Source organism: Syzygium oleosum, unplaced genomic scaffold (genome assembly GCF_021117445.2).
Source record: "Syzygium oleosum isolate NSW1041296 unplaced genomic scaffold, Sole_v2.1 Sole_v2.21, whole genome shotgun sequence".
Lineage (NCBI taxonomy): Eukaryota > Viridiplantae > Streptophyta > Magnoliopsida > Myrtales > Myrtaceae > Syzygium > Syzygium oleosum.
This window is the reverse complement of record NW_026607505.1, coordinates 2,946,936-2,967,713: the sequence shown is the minus strand read 5'-3', so window position 1 is coordinate 2,967,713 and position 20,778 is coordinate 2,946,936. Positions and strand designations below refer to the sequence as shown.

Below are 20,778 nucleotides of genomic sequence, written 5' to 3'. Positions count from 1 at the left end.
GCTTGAGGTCTAATAGGTTTTTTTTCAATTTCATTTTAGTTAAACAAAACAAAAATGAACGCAACAATACTAAACAAACTTGTCATTCATCAAATAGAATAAAAAGATTAGTTTTCCTAGCATTACAGTTCAAATAAATATAATTAAATTGAAAAGTCATTGCGTGAATCGATACTAAAAGTGAGCGGTTCCATGTTACTGTACAAGTTCTACTTGGTGGAACCCGCCCATGAGAATAAGTTCTTTCATTTTTGGAACTTGGACCTACCCTATCACGGGTTTCGGGACGGTTTCAAGTTCTACCTAGGTTCCATTTGTATTATTAATTTAATAATTGCGTAAATCATTATATTTAATGACCACCACTTGCTGCTATAATCCATTGACTACAACTAATATTTAAACATATGAAGAATATGAAACATTAACAAGTCATAAAATGAAAACTCAAATTAGTGGTTTTCTCAAGTTCCAAAGTAGAACTTGGAACCATGCTCACCCCTAATTTTGATTGTGTATGCAGGTATATAAGAGGTGAAAATAGCATGACCCTAAAATCACCAATGCTTCAAGTGCAATTCATTTACTAATCTATTCATTGGCTTTCTATATTTTTTTCCCTAGTTTTGCAGATTATCTTCATGAGATTTCTAGTTGCGTTGTGTATGTATTTTCCAATTTTTTTTTCATTTATTTGGCTTCGAGAAAGATGGTGTTTAGATCCCAATTTACTTGCCTTTTTCGGGCCAACTTAGTTGCAATATTAATTGAGGGCATTTTAGACTTTTCGGTTAATAAAGGGTGTGTTTGGTCCCTATCGAAAGTGAAAATAGAGTCGTCCTTAATTAATCTTATTTTTTCTTGATGACTTGTGGGGCATCTACCTCCATGTTACAATCCACACTTTCTCTTTGGATTCTCTATAACCATTCGGCAGTCATAGAGAAGCATGAGGGGGTAGACTCAGATTCTTATTGAATTAAGGAATCCAGCAAGAGCACAAGAAGCCATTGAAAATGGGCTCTTTTCAATTCACCAAATGAAAATATGTCTTTATCACCCTCATTCTGTAAAGCATGGTTTGAGGGGTGGGTTGTCTCAAGAAGTTATTACATTCAAAATGCAATCACGCTTATTTTTGCATTCATATGACTTGAATCATGTAGACTTTTGCTGAACAATCCAAGCATATGACCATATCATGAACCAATTCCCTATTCTGTAATATAAAATATCACAAGCAACATGTCGAATTCATCACTGATCATAGGAAGGATTATGTCTTTTGTTCAGTGTTTCTGATCAGTGAGGCGTGCATAATCAGTTGGTCCATAAGGTTGGAACCACTCGGCCAAAAACCCCTTCTTTCTTCTGGGATTGCAGTTCATGTCCTTGCACAGCTGGTCATTGTACCAAATGATGGTGGTTCCAATGCATGACCTCCAAAAGTTCCTCCCGCCGTATCGCTTCATGTGAATTTCCCACCTCGCTGTGTCCTTTTCCATTGCCCCGATGCTCAGCAGCTTGATGTTCCCGTCAAGAAGGTGCACGAGCCACTGGCATCTGATCTCAAAGGCCGGCAGGTTTGCAAGGCCCTCTGTGTATCCCATAACTGCGAGCTGCGGAATCCGAGGATGAATCACCTGCCTGAAGTCGGTACATAAGACTGTTACAACAAAACCAGGATCGGCCGCAGCATCATTACAAAATCCTATGGGAAAAAAACTACATTTCGGATGCCCTGAAATTAGTACCACACCTAAATGTTGTAATGTTACACAAGAGACCTTAAGGTTAGCCAAATGCTGCAATGCCGTCTCAGAGTTAGATAATATCTTGTTGTTGGTAATCCTCACTTGGAAATAAGATATGCATTTTGAATATAAAGGTTTTTGATTGATGCTACTTGGTGTCGCAACTGCAAGTATGAAATGGTACCTGTAAAGAGGAATGATTGAAGTTGGTGAAGAGACGAGGTAATTTTGGAAGACTGAAGATCTGAATATGTTCTTGAGCTTCTGATCGCCTTTATATCCAGTGGCAAGGATCACAAGATCGCTCGAGATCAGTTTGTCTTCTCCGCCGACCATCAGACCTTCCTTGCAGAAGCGAAAGCTCTGCGACCTCTTGATTAGGATGCTTCCCTCCTCCACTTTATCGTAGAACTTGTCGGGCAGCATGCCGATTTGACACGAAGACATGTCCTCGAGAAAGCTGTGTCTCGGTACTAATCCATACTTCTTCAATGGGCATTTCCACTGGAGATAGATTTCCGAGAATTTCGAGATGCCCCATCTCTAGAAATTTCAAGGTTACCTCGTGAACAAACTTTTTGATTGACAAGTGGATGCACATAATAAAGAGAATCATGAAAATAAATAAATAAAACCTTGACGGATAAAAGAGTCATCTATTTATGGTTATGACTGATATAGACAAGCAAGTCTTGTGGAACTAAACTGAAAAAATGAAAGTATACACATACCAATGGTGAAAGCACTGTGGCGAGAAGCCAGTACAGGATGTTTTGCCCCGGCTTATGAACAAGCAGCTCGGCGAATCGATTGAAGTACAGGTAGCCAATGTGAGATATTAAGAAGCCGTCACCGGGTAGCAACCAATGAGGATTCCTCTGGATCATCACACAAGGGTGCTTGACTCCTGATTCCGATCAAGAAATGAGGATGAGATAAGGAAAACGCTAATATCCGATAAGCTCGATCATTTAAAGCATGGAAAGCGCATCTCTTGATGAAGTCTTCTATTAGCATATGGTCCTTGTTGGTATGCAGTAGATATCGCAATTATTCAATTCCTATTAGAAGAGTCAGGAGTTGCAGACACAAATTCATTTATGTGTAGATACTTTAAGCATGATTGAACCCCATTCCGTGCACTAGCTTACTCTTCTATAGAATGGGTTTCGATGTACTTCAACAAAATTGGAGAAGTTTCAGATGAACTTTTAAGAGGATAATACGTGACAATTCACCCAACAATAGTCAACCAGCAGATAAGTCTACTCGATACTGCTCTCACCATTTGCTTCTGCACATTCGACTGCTAAATCCACTGCCGATTTTTGCGAACCGACGATTGTGATTCGCTTTCCTTTGATCAATTCAGCAGCTGCAGATTTCTCCATATCTGAATATTCCATTGAATGCATCACCTTACCATCGAACACTTCGGAGCAATAATTCGGTGGGAGCTCCGGAATGTTAGGAAGCCCGCTGAACCGTCCGATGCAGAGAATAACAAATTCAGCTTGGTGAACCTGGCCAATATGCACCACGCTTCAAATCGCATCAAGCAATCATGGAAATCTGAAACTAGACAATGAGCATGTAATGATGCTTCTCAAATCTCAGGACCGAATTGAACCCAACTATCAAGAAATAGCTAATTTACCTTCGTGGCGTTAGTCTCTGTGTCCAGGACAGTAATGTGCCACTTCCCTTTTGAGCCGAATGCCGTCCCCGTCCCGCCCCACAAATCCCACGTCTTCATCTCTTCGAATGACTCCCCAACATAATCGATGCTAATCACTCTGGAATGGAACTTGATGTAAGGATATAAATTGAAGCGCTGAGCATAGGACTCAACATAGTCCAGGACTTCAGTGTGGCTGGGGAACGTCTCCTGCACAGAGGCCGGCCAATCGAAGTCCGAGAACCGGAAACCTTCCTTCGCATTCTGGAGCTTGGTCGATCGAATGGTGTGATTCCAGACTCCCCCAATGCGGTCGTCAGCCTCGAACACCACCGGGTCGAAGCCCTTCTTGACCAAATACTTGCAGGCGAGAAGGCCGCTAATCCCTGCTCCTATGATCACTACCCTTCTCTCCATTTCTCTTTTCAAACTCCAAAGGGATTCTACATGTAATTGTTCAAGCTAGAGAGAACATATTTTATATATCCATCAGGATTGATCATGGATTGAATGTTGAAGAAACTGGTACGCATAAAGCAAACTTTGACCATTTTGGACATCGTGCTTCATCTGATCTAGATGGCAATTTGTTTAATACAAGGGGTCTTGGTTGTTGGTCTTGACAAAAGGATTAGTTTAACATTTTCTTGACTCAACTGGACATTTGTTTTTTCCTCATTTATTGTGAAATTTTGGGCACAACCTATCGTTTTAAAATTTAAACTTTTAAGTGAAGACACGACTTTTTTTTTGGTCAAAAAATGAAGACGTGACTTAATACTTAAATATTCTAACAGAATTTTAGAACACTTAGTTGTAATCCAGCAAAATTTCACTTGGTATTAAAACATCAAGTTCTAAATTCATCTTTGCGGGCTTTTATTTTGTTCCAGTATTATATATTAGCATACTTTAGTGTCAGCCCAAAGTTCAACTTAAGCATGAAAGAGAGTGTTAAAATACTTAGATATTAAACCAAACCTTGACGTAATAATTTAAATTTTTTATAATAATTGGAAGTATTCTACAAGGTACAAAATTTCATAGTAGCTTTAACTTTCAGCTAAATACAGAGATCTAGGCTCTTGAGAGAAATTGCCAACTTGACCATTCAAATTTCGTTTGTTCGTCGTTCAACATGAAGCACGCGCGATAAGGTCAAATAATTTATGTTTGCGATGCAGGAAAATTTGTGAACTTGACCAAGATAAATATTTGAATAGGGGCCGACCAGATCAGGCTTGATGGGCACGTCAAGAAAGATAAAGTAATTGTTTTTGGAGTTGAAAAAAAATTCCGAAGTAATTTATCATTATTCTTTTTATGATAAGTATGGATAATGATTCAAATTCAATCAAGATATATTGTGTATGCTATTATTTGTTATTATCTCAATCAAATATGAGAGTTATTAAAAAATATCAATAGAGTTTTGTAGTACGAATTCAAATTATGGTTGTGTAAATAAAGATTTTTTCATTTTAGTTCCAATAGCTATCCCGATTCCAATCCCGACACCACGTTCTTTTTGTACCAGCACCATTTTATATCTCGAATAGAATTTAACTACACTTTACGTAAACTCTTTTCTCATTTACTTTTTTTTAGAGCTAAATAATCCCTACCTATATACGTACGGATATATTTATTTTTAGTTATTTTATTCTTTATATTCTTCTTATGGATTTTGTTTTATTTGCCATTATATTTGGTTTATAATATGAATATATTCATATTTACTTACTTTCCTTTTCGTTATATTGAAAATTGATTTAACTTTATTTCTTTTCTCCATCACGTTATTAATGTAATTGCTATATAAGATAATTTTTGGTATTCGACTTGTGTAGACTCATAAAAAAAAAATTAGAGAACAACGTTTTCCTGGAGCTTTGCACTGACAAAATTATTCTTTTCTATGTTTCTTTTTCTAAGTTTTTGAGTGTTTAATTATGGGGCTTTTATTTCCAATTTTTATTTTATTTTTTTCGGAGGTGGTCAATGGTCAAAGGAGAAGCAGCAAGGAGAACAAACAAAAGTTTTGGCATCTCTTTGCGCCCTTCCAAATGCCTTTTCAATTTAGAATTAATATCACGAAAAATCTCGAACCGGTCCACATGTGTCATATATGCCCTCAAACTGATTTCTGTATCACAAAAAATCCTAAATTAGTACACTCATGTCACATTTACCTTCCGTAAAATTTTATCGTTAAATTATTGAGCTGGAATGATACGTGTCAATAACTCAGATGACGTGGCAAATTCACAAGGAAATTCATATCTCTCTCATTTTCTTTTTACTCAGAAAGCTCTAACCTTAATACTCAACTTCTTCTTTTTAATGGCTTCAATTAGCCGTCGTTTGAAAACAAGTATGGCTCATTCTCTCCCCCTCGGAGCACTCTGCTTCCTCTTCCTCTTCGTCTTCGTGACTCGTTCTAGCACACTCTTCTCTGTCGATCATACTCTTTTGCCTCTCTTCTCCTCTTCAAATTTTTTTTTTCACGGGTTTGCTTGTTGATCTCGTTGGGCTAGGTCCGAAAGATCCCTAGCAGTTGTCTGTTCGGCTTCGTCTTCATCAAGCACTCTATTTCGCCTTCGTCTTCGTGACTCATTCGACCACCCACTTCTTTGTCGAGCACGTTCTTTTATCTCTGGTAATCTCTCGATTTCGATTTTTTTTCCCAAGTTTGTTTGTCGAACTCGTTCGGCTTGTTTCGAAAGATCCGAAAATAAAACAGAGGATAAAAAGAGTGCAGTGATGAGTGCTCATGGATGAGTGAAATTAAGCAAGATATCAAATAAAGAAAGAGATTGGTTTTGACGGCAATAAGAAATCGAAGACGAAGCTGAATATTAAGGCTGGAGCGCACTGGGTAAAAAGTAAAAAAAATGAATAAAACATTTTGCTGTTAGAAAGGGACGTAAAAACTAAAAATTATAAGAATAAAATAATGAAAAAAGAGAAAAATTCGAATTTTCATGTGGACTTGTCATATCATTTGAGTTATTATTACGTGTCATTCCATTAATAATAGAAAAGAGAGAAATTTGAATTTTCACATGGACTTGCCACGTCATCCGAGTTATTACCACGCGTTATTCCTACTAAGCAATTTAACAGTGAAATTTGACGGAAGCTAATGGAAGGTAAATGTGATACGAGTGTACTAGTATGAAGGGTTTTTGTAACACAAAAATTAGTTTGTAATAAATGTGACACAAATATACTAATTTGGAGTTTTTCCTGATATTAAACCTCCTATTTATAACTCCAACCCTCCTCCACATGCACCCATCTTTATTATATTCGCACCCAAAAACAATTATATATCATATATATTACTTAATATTGTAGGAGCTAGCTCACATGTAGAGCCCTTTCTCCAAAAGAAAGATCTAAGAGTGATGCTAGTGTGGTTTTCATGTACAAATTGTTAACATTACGAACATAATTGATTACAGTACATATAAATGTGTAGAGCCTATGTGTTGAAGCTCACAGAGAATCCCATGAATATCACAAGATTTTGTACACATAAGTAGACTCTTTATTGTATGCGTATAGATACGTATACAGGTGGGATCAGGAGTAGTTAATTTGGGCATTTGTGCTTTTATCAAATAATTTTTTCTTCTTCCCTAGTTTTACCCTTATTGTAGTTTTTATTACAATCACGTAAAAAGACATTAGAGTTACGGTCATAACATGTAACATTTCATTCCTTTCTCTTGCTAGAATTCAAAATGCATTTTTAGTTAAATCTCTCCAATTCCTTTCTCTTGTGATTATTTAAATCCCTTCTTTTCCTTTGGAATAAGGTATATTATAAGAGTCAATTCGACTTAATTCTTTGGTCTACATGTTAACCTTATGTGCAGCTCCAAGAACTTGGTCTTTTCTCATAAAAGAAGAACAAAAGAAAACTCTTTTGTCTAATGAGGTACATCATGAGAGTCAATTCGACTTACTTCTTTGGTGTGCCTGTTAACCTTATGTGCAGCTCCAAGAACTTGGTCTTTTCTCAGAGAAGAATAACAGAGAAAACTCTAGGGAGTAGATTGTTTTGGTCACCTAAACACTAGAAACAAATTGGATCAGTTTGCCCACAGACTAACCCAATGTTTTTATCAACTCGACCATCTGGGACCATCAAACATTGGATTCAAATCATCATTAACAAAAAAATCGACCGTGGCATTGGCCGTTGCACTGTCATTCCGGTCCCTCTCTCAAAGAAGGCCCTAAAATATCATCATTCTGACACCAAAATGCATTTCTTTCTTATTGGTAACAATACAATACTTTACACCTCCCCAGAACTCAAGCTCATAATTTCACATGTTCTCAGAAATCATGTAGTACCCACTTTATTGATAAGGAAGAAACACTGAAACTAATCATGGGGCAAATAATATCTTAATTTTGAGCATTACTTGGTGTCAAGGCTTCTGAGCAGAGAACATGATGAAGGATTGCTGAATTTTGCTTGTGTAATTGGTTAGACCACATGAAGTGCACAAATCCTCGATCTCTTCGGCAGTCAGAAAGCCGATACTCTGCGCAGTTCTCTGCCACACAACCAAACTTTGTCACAAACAAGCTCGACGCGCATTATGAGAATAACAGCTTGTCTTTGAGACAACCTTAAGGAAATCACTCCGTACGAAAAAAGAGTTTCGTGGAAATCCACCTAGGCAGAGATGCTAAGACCATGAAGGAAGAAAACCTTTCGGTCTCTATTGTTGTCTGAGAGCATTTCATTTTGTCTTCACAAGACACTCTATGAGGGAGTTTAACATAGGATGAGATCGTCCAGCATACATCAGAAAGTTGTAAGAGTGCATGGTATGTGGCAATCAGAAGCTGTCCTAGTATCACAAAATATTGTAATTGCACTATGAGTTATGCAGAGTGAGTTATAGGTGCACGGATCAGAACCATTTGCTCAAGAAATTTCAACTTCGGAAAAGGAGAGGGTTAGATTCAGCCTAGGTAGAATGGTTTAACCAAGACAGTGAGCGAAAAAGGAGATCCAGACTAATCAACTCATAGATTATCTACTACGGGGAATACGTGTTGAATATTTGAAATAGATCTTGCGTGTGGGTGTTGTAGTAATTTGAATTACTTACTAATGGTCCCACCAGAGAGTTTTTATAGTTTCGGTTAGTATTTTATTGGTAGTTTGGGCTTAGGCCCGTGAATAGTTACTAAATGGCCTAGGACTTTCTCGGCTCCTAGGGTTTTCTTATGCCGCCTATATATAATCTCTTTATCTTTTATTGAAAATTGTAACAGAGAGGTGCGAGGTGCTAATTATAGTAGAATCTCTTGCTGGATGTAGCCCTAGTTTAAGGGTGAACCAGGATAGACCTTATATCTCAATTTCTCTTTCTCGCCTTTACTCTTTATTTCGTTGTGTTTATGCATCCAATTCTACTAGAAAACAGTCACACAAGTAATCATTGATGAAACGAACTAAGTAGCACCGACATGCTTGGGAGGCGTCCGAGTTGGTGTCGGACATGTGTCGCGTGTCCGACAGGCTTCAACACGCTCGGACACGCGGCCGACACGTGGTCAACGCGTGTCGGAGATCCGACACGCGGTCAATGCGCCGGACATGCCGGTGACACGCGTGTCCGGCGCCGAAGGTCGTGGGTCATGGAGGAGTTGGAGGAGTTGCAGAAAGGAGACGAGGACGGAGGCGGGGCCTCTTCGACGAGGCGGACGCCGACGCCGACACCGCTGCCGCTGACTTGCGGGAGCCGCTGCCGAAGGGGACGTTGCGGAGGGTGCCGCCTTGGGTCTAGTAGCGGCAGCAGGACTTGCAGAAGTGGCGAGTCTGGGAAAGGTTGTAGTTGTTGTAGTAGCAAAACTTGGTGTTGGTGGAGTCGCAGCACAGGCAGAGTAGCGGCTCCGCCTGAGGCGGCGGAGGCGGATGGTGCAGGCCGGCTCCTCCCCCCGCGACGATGGAGGAGGCCTAAGGCTGGGCCGGCCTGCGCTCGCTCGTGTCCGAAGGCATATCTTCTCCCTCGCGGGCGTCGAGGAGCGTGAGGAGAAAAAGTGTTAAAACTTAAAAGAGAAGGCTTTGGAGGAGGGAGAGAGAGAGAAAATAGGGTGGAGACGTAAAGGAGAAGGCAGCGTTTGTACTTTCCTTTTTTTCAAATTTAATTATTTATTTTTAGTTTCTTAATTAATATATTTATTTATACATAATTGAAATAACGTATCGCGTGTCGTGTCGCGTGTCGCGCGCTACTTAGTATACTATATCTGGAGCAAGTGGGCTCGCATCAGACCACAAGATGGATTACTTGTCAATACACATGCATTGGATGTTCAAAATCTAAACCTCTATCGCAGACCTTAATGAAACGACAATCCATTCGTAAGTGAATTAGTATATCTTATTTTCATCTCCTCATGGTCCAAGCGGAGTAGCAATGTATGCAGGTTAAAGTGTACAAAAGTGGTATTATAAGAAGAAAAATGGGTCTAATGTGCCAAGCAGTATGCATACAGATGTACCTGTCTGAAAGGCCGTATTATCCAGGGAGTAGACGGAGTGTACCGGAGGAAGGTGGTTCCCACAAAAACTCCACCGCTTCTCAATACTCGAGTAATTTCTGCAATCTGCCGATACATGGCAGAGGGGTCGAGAACTTTATATGAGCCATTTGATGTAGATGAAGAATAGTGTGTATATCAGGAACTTGTTCCACAGCTAAAGCTCGTCAGACCTGTAATCACCAAAATTTCTTTTCCACATCTTTTTTCACATCATTGTACTGTGATTAGATAAACTGAACCTATCATTGAGTTCAGCCACATTAAGCCATGATGAAATTTGCTTTGAGCGCTTTAGGGAGGAGTCACAGAATCATGCAAACCAGATCCATGAATTATCATTATTTTTCCATGCAGATATGAAATTACTAACTTCTAAAATTACCGGCAAGAAATTATTTGAAACGGTACAGATTCACAACCCTCAAGACCAGATTCTAAAGTATGCTAGTAACTATCTAAAGCTACAAAGATTTCCATCCCCTCTTCCACCGCGGTATCCCTCCTTGGTCAATATGGCCTGGACATGTATATATGTGAAATACTCCATGAGTTTACTAGAGACCTCTCATAGACCAATCCGCTAACTACTCCCAAACCATCAGCTTCATCAATACACTTGTAACACACTGCATCACTGCACGAAGGTACTAAGAACCTCATATAATTTGGTTGTGCAAGCTCCATTCCTAATTAATTTCCATGCCAGCCGTGCTGTGAACCTATTCAATTTGTCTCAATCTCTACATTTCTTGTAGCGTTACCACATAAAATAACCTCTCTGCTTAGGAAGACTTGTTGCTTGACTTCTTGACAGAAGAGACTACTGGCTCTTGTTGCCTGACCCTTCATCACTCATATTAAAAGAAGACATAGCTCTAGCATTTCATTATTTTGTCTCCATTCTCAGCCTTCTTCCATAATCAGGTTTACCAACTCATTTAAGCTCCATCTGAAGTTACCATCATGTTCAAGGGGAGGTGCTATCAGGTCCTACATGCTTCCGCCCCCACTCCCCCTTCCCTCTCTCTCTCTCTCTCTCTCTCTCTCTCTCTCTCTCCATGCTTCTGATGACGTACTTCTGCCTTCTGGAGGCAGACATAGCACAGTGTCTGAAGTTGCCTCTGGACGTAATCCCTATAAATCCTTCGACTTTTAGATATCTGTGGTAGGTAATTCCCCTGTTATAATGGCAATTGTTGGCAACTCAATGCTAATCTTTGTTGGAAGTGAGTAGTGCAATAAAGATGTCCAGGGCCACAGCAGCTGGCCAGTTTCCATTTTAACTTGATAATAACTAACCCATCCTTCCACGGAGTGACTTTGCCAGTATGACCACTGAAAAGAGGTTGATATGGCCCATAGGCCATATTCAAAGTAAGAATGTCTTGGCCACATTCAAAGCGATAATGGATGCGTAACTGTCAACTATATTTTGTAATCGATAATCTCTTCCAAGTTTTAATACAAATCCCCACTGAAGGAAATGATGACCCAGACAGAAGTATCTTCAGGAGATCAAAACAAAAAATACTAAGGTAAGCTGCTTGGAATGACATCCATCTGTGATACAACTTCAAGCCTAACATTCATTCGCTGGCATGTGTCACCATTTCGTATTTGAAATTCACTTTACTCATTCTGAATTCTGTGAAGCACCCGAACATAACTCCAGTATCTAGTCAATTTCCGGGATGCCTATGTGACTTATGAGACAGTACGGTTCAATAACACTGAGCTAGATTAAATGAGAGATAGAAACGTACAGCATTGGAAGGGGAAGGCCAGCAGTGCAATGCTGCCCCAGCATGTATAGCGTCAACCGAACCAGATGAGAATGGAAGCCTTGAAACATCAGCTCTAACAAGAGCTAGATTCCTGCAAATGTCCCAGAATAGTAGGCATCATGAAAGCCATCTCCTCTATAAGTTATTAATTTCACAGGCACACAAGAATAACATTTTACTTGACAGCTTCCACAATTTCAAGTTCCTATGGAGTGAAAGAACTTACGCTTTTAAAACAGCATCGTCCCGTTTAATGAAATCATAACACTGGCGCAGCATATTTTCGGAATAATCAAGAGCAATTACTCCAGAATAAGTCCTGGATTTTGCGAATTTTCTGGAAAACAAACCACTTCCACAGCTAACATCAACTAGAAGGCCACCCTCTGCGGGTTTGAAGTACTCTTCAGCCATTTTAAACTGCATTCAGATAATAGATTACACCTTTAGCAGCTTACCATGGAAATCTTGCAAGAACAATAAGCTTAGAAAATTAGAATTGGCTTGCTCCTGCATAACAGGTTTAGTGGAGGAATCTGATATTTTTTTATAGCCCATGTAAGAACACCGCATGCACATTTTACAAGGTAAAATTTCTACAGCTATTGCAGTTTCAAAATGATCTTCCACATATCCTCATAGCTAAATCCATTAATGGAAAAAATCAGCCAGAAACCGTACTTCTTCATCTCGACCAGGAAAGCCACTGCGGTTAAAATTTTGACGCCAGCCTCTCTCTTATAAGAATGAAACAAGGGGGCTCCTATAAAAAGCAAGAATGCAAGGTGAGGAATCGGAACCCTCACGGAAATTTATCAGTGAATCTTTAAGGAAATCTAGAGAAGACGAAGTAGTGCAGAAATTGAGCAAGAATGTACATTATGTACCTTGCAATTAAATAATATGGTGGGTTTATTGAGCAGAAAAGTATGATCTGAGAATGAGGAAATTGCGAAAAGACCAAGTATTATTCGCAATGGGTGCAAGGAAGCTAGCACATCCATCCTTGGGGAAGGGCAATATCCTATTTCTTATGTGAATATCCTTGCCATTACACAATTAATTCAGTAGTTAAAAGTGTAAAGTCATCTCAAATAATGGCACAACCAACTAAAAGCATTATGGAATTTATAATTTCCAAAATTCCATTCCGGCTTATAAGAACATCCACAAACCATAGAGGAACCTTAACCTGCTGCCTATAAAAAAGAGGACTCGATTATCACAGTTCAACATATGAAGTATGGACTTGTTCTCCCTCGCCTGCTTTCCACCCCAACCAATTGAACATAACTTCAGATGTGGAGGTAAAGAGCGAAAAAGGTAATGGTTAAAAGTAAAAAAAGAAGAAGACCTTTACACCAATAGTGCAAAAGGTATTAAATGATGATAATTCCATAATTCAAGTTGAAGCGGCCTGGTCGTAAACCACAGTTAATAATACCTGAATAGTTCTGTCCGCTCTGGCTTCACTTCAATGTAGTCCCTTAAACCAGCAGCAAGAGTAAGGTCTAGAAAGTTGTCTTTGCTGGAATATGACTTATTGCATTTACTACACTTAAAACCAGACCTATACACAGCTTTCCTGAACATTTTGAAGTTATGAGTAAGAACTAATCCCATCAAAGCATTAATGCAAATCAGTTGACTAAATCAGATAATGAGTTCCGGAACTTACAAGTTTAGACCAAATGGGCCTCTTCTTATCAATGGTTCATAGCATATCGGGCATGAAAATATCTCAGCCTCCAAAGTTCGATCTTTCTGAGTTCCCAAGTCCTGAGAAATGAGAAATCTGATTCACTCACAAGCATATTAATGAAAGAAAGAAAGAAAGAAGCTGGCCCACAAGGATGTTGCATAAGGATGTCGGCACTGGCATATATCCCATAAAATGGCATTTCAAAAAAATTCAGTTTGTTGGGAACATTACTAAGGGAAAAAGATCTGTCATTAACAGACTAGAGATCCAGCACTAAGACAGTTCAGCTGCAGCAGATTCATTAAAATGAAAAAATTTCAGAGTCAAACTTGGATGGCTCCGTTATGGTTATCATTCGCATATACATCATAAACTAAATTGCTACACTACAGAAATGTCTGCACTCGCCACTCAACCCTCAAACTTAAAACACAGAAAAAATAAATTTGACTTCCTAGTTGGCTCACAAATTCAAGAGGCAGTGAAAAATCCTGCCTTTCTAAGTTGATGTTGCCGCTCTTTTAAATTCCAAACATTTGCGGTTACGTAGCATAATTCTGGTGAAGTGTTAAACCAAGATGGGATCAATGTATTATCGTGAAGTCACACTCATTGTGGACTAATAAGGCTTATACAATCAGAAAGTTACCACATCACAAAGTCAGATTGACTACCTTGAACAGCATGCCACGGGAAACACATTAACAGAAAAATGCTGCAAAATTCAGCAAGTAAGGCTCAATGAAAGTTTTTACTTGTTAGGTGTCTGGCTCTGGGGTTGTTCTTGACAGTTCTTGATGTCATTCTTATTACAGTTTACTTCTTTTTTGTGGAATAAGAACGCGAGAATTACAATAAGACAACACTAGAGCATACATAGTTACGGTATATCAACAGCCTCAAAAACACTGCATAGCAGGAACTCCATAATAGACTGGGGCAAACAAAAAAAAGAGAGACAGGAAAAAAAAAAAAAACGGGCGTAACGTTTGGAAAGTGTACGGTGTACCGGCTCAACAGCAAGAGCAGAGCTGGCTCGGACGCTGAACGATGCGAAGCGTACGGACGAGAATTGGGGGCGAGGTTGCAGCCGGGAATCACGAGGAAGAAGGGGGCGTTTGGCGAAAGACAGCTGGTGCATCGAAGAGGAAGCCATGGTCATCAAGATGGTTGCAGAGCGTGGTGTCTCTGTTTTGTGATCTGGGTTTCTCGTTCATTAGTTCTTCTTTATCGTAGTTTCGCAGTTGGGTGATGTTTGTTTGTTCCCGAGTGTCTTGTATGTGGAAATGCTGGCTCAAACGAAGTAACTGGGGGCTCCATACAAATTTGGGATAACATCTCAAAACTCACGTCTTTCGCTTCTTGTTTTCCCCAACAAAAAAACAGAGGACAAATAAGAGTTGTCTTTTCCCCCTCTTCTGGAAGGTTTTATCTCGAGTAAATTATACTAATTTTTTACGGTTTGGTCCTTGATTTTCATTGCAATTTGATCAATTCTCAATCATCTTTAATTAATTTATATTTTCTTTATGACTTGTGGGCATCTTCCTCTATGTACGAATCTGCAGTTTCTCTTTGGATTCTCTATAACCATTGGGCTGAGTCAGAGAGCACAGGAAGCCATTGAAAATACGCTTATCTCAAATCACCATATGAAAATATGTCTTTAGCACCCTCATTCTGTAGAGCATGGTATCAAGGGCGGGTTGTCTCAAGAAGTTACATTCAAAATGCCAAAAAATCACTATTTTTTGCATTCGTATGACTCGAATCTTGTAGACTTTTGCTTAAAAATCCAAGCATACGACCATATCATGAACCAATCCCCTATTCTATAATATAATATATCACAAGCAACATGTCGAATCCATCACTGATCATAGGAAGGTTTATGTCTGTTTTTTAGTGTTTCTGATCAGTTAGGCCTGCATAATCAGTTGGTCCGTAAGGTTGGAACCACTCGGCCAAAAACCCCTTCTTTCTTCTGGGATTGCAGTTCATGTCCTTGCACAGCTGGTCATTGTACCATATGTTGGTGGTTCCAATGCATGATCTCCAGAAATTCCTCCCACCGTACCTCTTCAAGTGAATTTCCCAACTCGCTGCGTCCTTTTCCATAGCCCCGATGCTCGGCAGCTTGATGTTACCTTCAAGGAAGTGCACGAGCCACTGGCATCTGATCTCCGAGGTCGGCAGGTTCGCGAAGCCCTCTGCGTATCCTATAATCGCGAGCTGCGGAATCCGAGGATGAATCACCTGCCTGAAGTCGGCATTTAAGACAGGTATAATGAGACTAAAAAATCCTCTGGGGATAAAAACTACGTTTTGAGTGCCCTCGAATTCGTACCACACCTTATTGTTGTAATAATACATAATAGACCTTAAGGTTAGCCAGATGCTGCAATGCGGTCTCAGAGTTAGATAATATCTTATTGTTGGTCCTTGATAGATAATCCTCACTTAAACATTAAGATGCATCTTGGATTTCAAGGCTTCTAAGTGGAAACTAATGCTAACTGGTGCTGCAGCTGCAAGTATGAAATGGTACCTGTAAAGAGGAATGATTGATGTTGGTGAAGACACGAGGTACTTTTGGAAGACTGAAGTTTTGAAAATGTTCTTGAGCTTCTGATTGCCTCTATATCCGGTAGCAAGGATCACGAGATCGCTCGAGATCGGTTTGTCTTCTCCGCCGACTATCAGACCTTCCTTGCAGAAGCGAAAGCTCTCCGACCTCTTGATTAGGATTCTTCCCTCCCCCACTTTATCGTAGAACTTGTCGGGCAAAACGCCAATTTGACACGAAGACATGTCCTCGAAAAAGCTTTGTCTCGGTACTAATCCGTACTTCTTCAACGGGAGTTTCCACTGGAGATAGATTTCCGAGAATTTCGAGATGCCCCATCTCTAGAAATTTCAGGGTTACCTCGTGAACAAACTTTTTGATTGACAAGTGGATGCACATAACAAAGAGAATTATGAAAAAAAAAATTGACAGATAAAAGAGTCGTCTATTTACGATTACGACTGATAGACAAGCAAGTTTTTGCGGTACTAAACCGAAAAAGTGGAAGCATGCGCATACCAATGGGGAAAGCACTGTGGCAAGAAGCCGGTACAGGACGTTTTGTCCCGGCTTATGAAGAAGCAGCTCTGCGAATCGATTGAAGTACAAGTAGCCAAGGTGAGACATTAAGAAGCTTTCGCTGGGCGGGAACCAATGAGGATTCCTCTGGATCATCACACAAGGGTATTTGACTCCTGATTCCGACCAAGAAATGAGGATGGGATAAGGAAAACGCTAATATCAGATAAGCTCGATCATTTAAAGCATGGAAAGCGCATCTCTCGATGAAGTCTTCTATTAGAATATGGTCCTTGTTGGTGTGCTACCACAACCATTCAATTCCTATAAGAAGCGTCAGGAGTTGTAGATACGAAATCATTTATGTGCAGAAACTTTGAGCATGATTGAACCCCACTCCATGCGCTTGTCTACTCATCTATAGAATGGGTTTCAATGTAGTTCGACGAAATTGCAGAAGTTTCAGATGAACTTTCAAGAGGATATTATGAATTTCAGAGCTTTGACAGAACTTGATTATATAGCTCACAGTAACAATTCACACAACCACAGTCTACCAGCAGATAAGTCTACTCGATATTGCTCTTACCATTTATTTTTGCACATTCAAATGCTAAATCCACTGCCGATTTCTGCGAACCGACGATTGTGATTTGCTTTCCTTTGATCAATTCAGCAGCTGCAGATTTCTCCATATCTGAATATTCCATTGAATGCATCACCTTGCCATCAAACACTTCGGAGCGATAGTTCGGTGGGAGCTCTGGAATGTTAGGAAGCCCGCTGAACCGTCCAATGCAGAGAATAACAAATTCAGCTTGGTGAACCTGGCCAAACTGCACCATTCACTTAAAATCGCATCAAGCAATCATAAATGTCTGAAACTAGACAATAAGCACGTATTGATGCTTCTCAAATCTCAGGATCGAATTGAACTGAACTATCAAGAAATAGCTAATTTACCTCTGTGGCATTAGTCTCTGTGTCCAGGACAGTAATATGCCACTTCCCTTTCGAGCCGAAGGCCGTCCCTGTCCCGCCCCACAAATCCCACATCTTCATCTCTTTGAACGACTCCCCGACATAATTGATACTAATCACTCTGGAATGGAACTTGATGTAAGGATATAAACTGAAGTGCAGAGCATAGGACTCTACATAGTCCAGGACTTTAGTGTGGCTCGGGTAGATGTCCTGCACGGAGGCCGGCCAATCGAAGTCTGAGAACCGGTAAGTTTCCTTCGCATTCTGGAGCTTGGTCGATCGAATGGTGCGATTCCAGAGTCCCCCGATGCGATCGTCGGCCTCGAACACCACCGGGTCAAAGCCCTTCTCGACCAAATACTTGCAGGCGAGAAGGCCACTGATTCCTGCTCCTATGATCACTACCCTTCTCTCCATTTCCCTTTTCAAACTCCAGAGGGATTCAACATGTAATTGTTCAAGCTAGAGAGAACGTATTTTACATATCCATCAGGGTCGATCATGGAGTTGAATGTTGAAGAAACTGTTGCCCATAAAGCTATCTTTGACCAGATACTGTATGTCTTTGGACATTGTGCTTCATCAGATCTGGACAGCAATTTATTTAATACAAGTGAGACTGGTCTTGGTAAGACAGAAGGGCTAGTTTAACATTTTCTTGGCTAAACTAGACATTTATTTTTCCTTATTCATTGCGAAATTTGTGGGAGGCAGCCTACAATTCCAAAATGAATAAAGGAGAATATAAGACCATTTATATTTAACTTTGATCCCACAAACTTTCACATGTTATTAAACATGATGTCTCGAGTTCAAATTTTTTTCAAGCCCATATTTGCCTCCCGTATTACATATTTCTACGTTTTAGTCTTAAGTTAATATCCAAATAAAGGAGAATATAAGACCATTTATATATTAAACCGTGCATTTATTTAGCGGTTCAAACTTTAGAACATCAATATTGCCCAACAAAATTTCAGAATTTTCTGGACATTCAACTATATGCTGAGTCACTGATAAGGGCTCTTGAGGAATTGCCAACTTGACCATTCATATTTCGTTTGACGTCATTCAATGTGAAGCAGTTGCCATATGATCAACGAACAATTTACGCGTGTGATAAAGGAAAAATTTGTGAACTTGACCAAGATAAAAAACTGAATAGGGACATACCAGATCGGGCTTGATAAGGACGTAATAACAAAGAATTGTGACAATTAGCCAAAAGATAATAATGATAATGTTGAGTATGTCTTACATTTTGTATGGACTTGGGCCAACGTTAGGGCTTGGGGGCAATATAAATATTGCTTTTTCTCAAGTTATTAGGTTAAGAAGTTGAGACAAAAAGTTTTTAGCTTTTTAGCCACATTTTGTAATCTTCAATATTCTATAGTGGATTTTGCTTCTCCTCTCTCCGTGATTTTTCCCTCAAGGGTTTTCCACATAAATTTGTGTGTTCTTTATTCTTCTTAGCTTTATTTCGTTATTGTCTCATAGCCTTGAGGTTTTTCGATCTTCTGGTTATGGCTTCAAGTTCAACAACAAAATTTGATATTGAGAAGTTTGATGGGAGTAGCAAACCTATGGTATTGGTTGTTTTTACACAGCAGAGTTTTCGTTTGGGAAAGGAAAGAAATCAATTGGCACATCGGATGAAACTTGGGAAAAATTGGATGAAAAAGCTCTATCTGCTATTCAGTTGTGTCTCACCAATGAAGTTCCGCAGGAGGTACTAAATCATAAAAAAGCTTCAGGTTTATGGACGAAATTGGAGAGTATTTTTTTGACAAAATCCCTAACCAATCGGTTGAGGCTTAATCAACGACTCTTCACTCTTCGTATGGCATAAGGTTCTTCTCTTAAGTCTCATATTTCTGATTTCAATGCTATTATCTCTGAATTAAGAAGTATTGATGTTAAGATTGAAGATGAGGATCAAGCTCTTTTACTGCTAGTTTCACTACCTCCCTCTTATAAGAATTTTAGAGAGACTATGATTTTTTGTCGAAAAACTATCGATTTTGAAGATGTCATGACTAGTCTTCTAAATAAGCATAAACTAGATACATAATTGACTTTTGAAGGCAATAATGATCATGGGGCTAGTTTAGTTGCTAGAGGAAGATCTGTTGAGAGAAGCAATGGTGGTAGGAGCAGTTCAAAATCGAAGCATAGGGATTTGACTTGCAACTACTGTAAATTTAAGGGACATATCAAGATAAATTGTCTGAAATTAAGGCAAAACAGCAAAGAGAAAATAATCTGAATCAGCAAAATCAAAGGAATGCAAATCGACAGAACAATCAGAACTACCAGAATACGTAGAATCAGGGAAACAAAAATCCCGCTCAAACTGGTGTTGCTGAAGAAGAAAACAAAGATTGGTTATTGGTTGCAGATGATAAAGACAAATTCAGTAATAGCTGGATTTTTTTATTCATGATGTTCATACCACATGTATCCTAATCGTGATTGGTTCTCCACGTACAATGAATATGATGATGGAGTTATTCTAATGGAAAATAATGCTAAATGCAAAGCAGGTGGAATTGAGACTGTCAGTAGTAAGATGCACGATGGCATGATCAGAACCTTGGAGAATGTCAGACATGTTCCTGATTTGAAGAAGAACATTATCTCTTTGGATACACTTGATGCTAATGGTTGTAAGTTTACAGCCGAAGGTAGAGTTATGAAAATTATGAGAGGTTCACTTCTGTTGATGAAAGGTCTAAAAATTAGAACTTTGTATCAACTGCAAGGTATTACAGTTACTGGTGTAGCTACAGTTTCATCCTTTATGTCAGAATGAGATAATACTAAATTATGGCATATGAGACTAGGCCATTTGAGTCTTAGAGGGATGGAGGAGTTGAGTAAAAGAAGTCTTTTGTGTGGTCAGAAAATTGGAAAACTGGATTTCTGTGAGCATTGTGTCTTTGGAAAATAGAAAAGGGTTAGTTTCAAGATAGGAATTCACACAACAAATGGCACTTTGGATTATATTCACTTTGATCTTTGGGGCCCTGCGAAAGTTCCTTCGAAAGGCCTTGATTTGAGGTATGTACTTACTTTTATTGATGATTTTTCAAGGAAAGTTTGGGTCTATTTTCTAAAGCAAAAGAGTGATGTTTTTGTTACATTTAAGTAATGGAAAACATTGATTGAGAAGCAGACTGGTAAGAAGATCAAGAGACTAAGAACAGATG

General features: G+C 39.3%; 2 protein-coding genes and 1 pseudogene across 2 annotated transcripts; all 3 read right to left on the bottom strand.

Moving 5' to 3' along the window:
• Window positions 1-1,210: 1,210 nt before the first annotated feature.
• LOC115690758 (putative flavin-containing monooxygenase 2) lies at window positions 1,211-5,551 on the bottom strand. The gene is made up of 5 exons (XM_030617224.2): window positions 3,412-5,551; window positions 3,040-3,277; window positions 2,486-2,661; window positions 1,939-2,297; window positions 1,211-1,647 (listed from the first exon to the last, which is right to left on the bottom strand). The coding sequence occupies exons 1-5, from the start codon at window positions 3,847-3,849 to the stop codon at window positions 1,290-1,292; spliced, it is 1,569 nt and encodes a 522-aa protein (XP_030473084.2). The 5' UTR covers window positions 3,850-5,551; the 3' UTR covers window positions 1,211-1,289.
• Window positions 5,552-7,594: 2,043 nt separating this feature from the next.
• On the bottom strand, window positions 7,595-14,883 carry LOC115690761 (uncharacterized methyltransferase At2g41040, chloroplastic-like; annotated as a pseudogene).
• Window positions 14,884-15,120: 237 nt separating this feature from the next.
• LOC115690759 (probable flavin-containing monooxygenase 1) lies at window positions 15,121-18,196 on the bottom strand. Its single transcript, XM_030617225.2, has 5 exons — window positions 17,546-18,196; window positions 17,172-17,409; window positions 16,583-16,758; window positions 16,046-16,404; window positions 15,121-15,757 (listed from the first exon to the last, which is right to left on the bottom strand). The coding sequence occupies exons 1-5, from the start codon at window positions 17,981-17,983 to the stop codon at window positions 15,400-15,402; spliced, it is 1,569 nt and encodes a 522-aa protein (XP_030473085.2). The 5' UTR covers window positions 17,984-18,196; the 3' UTR covers window positions 15,121-15,399.
• Window positions 18,197-20,778: the final 2,582 nt, after the last annotated feature.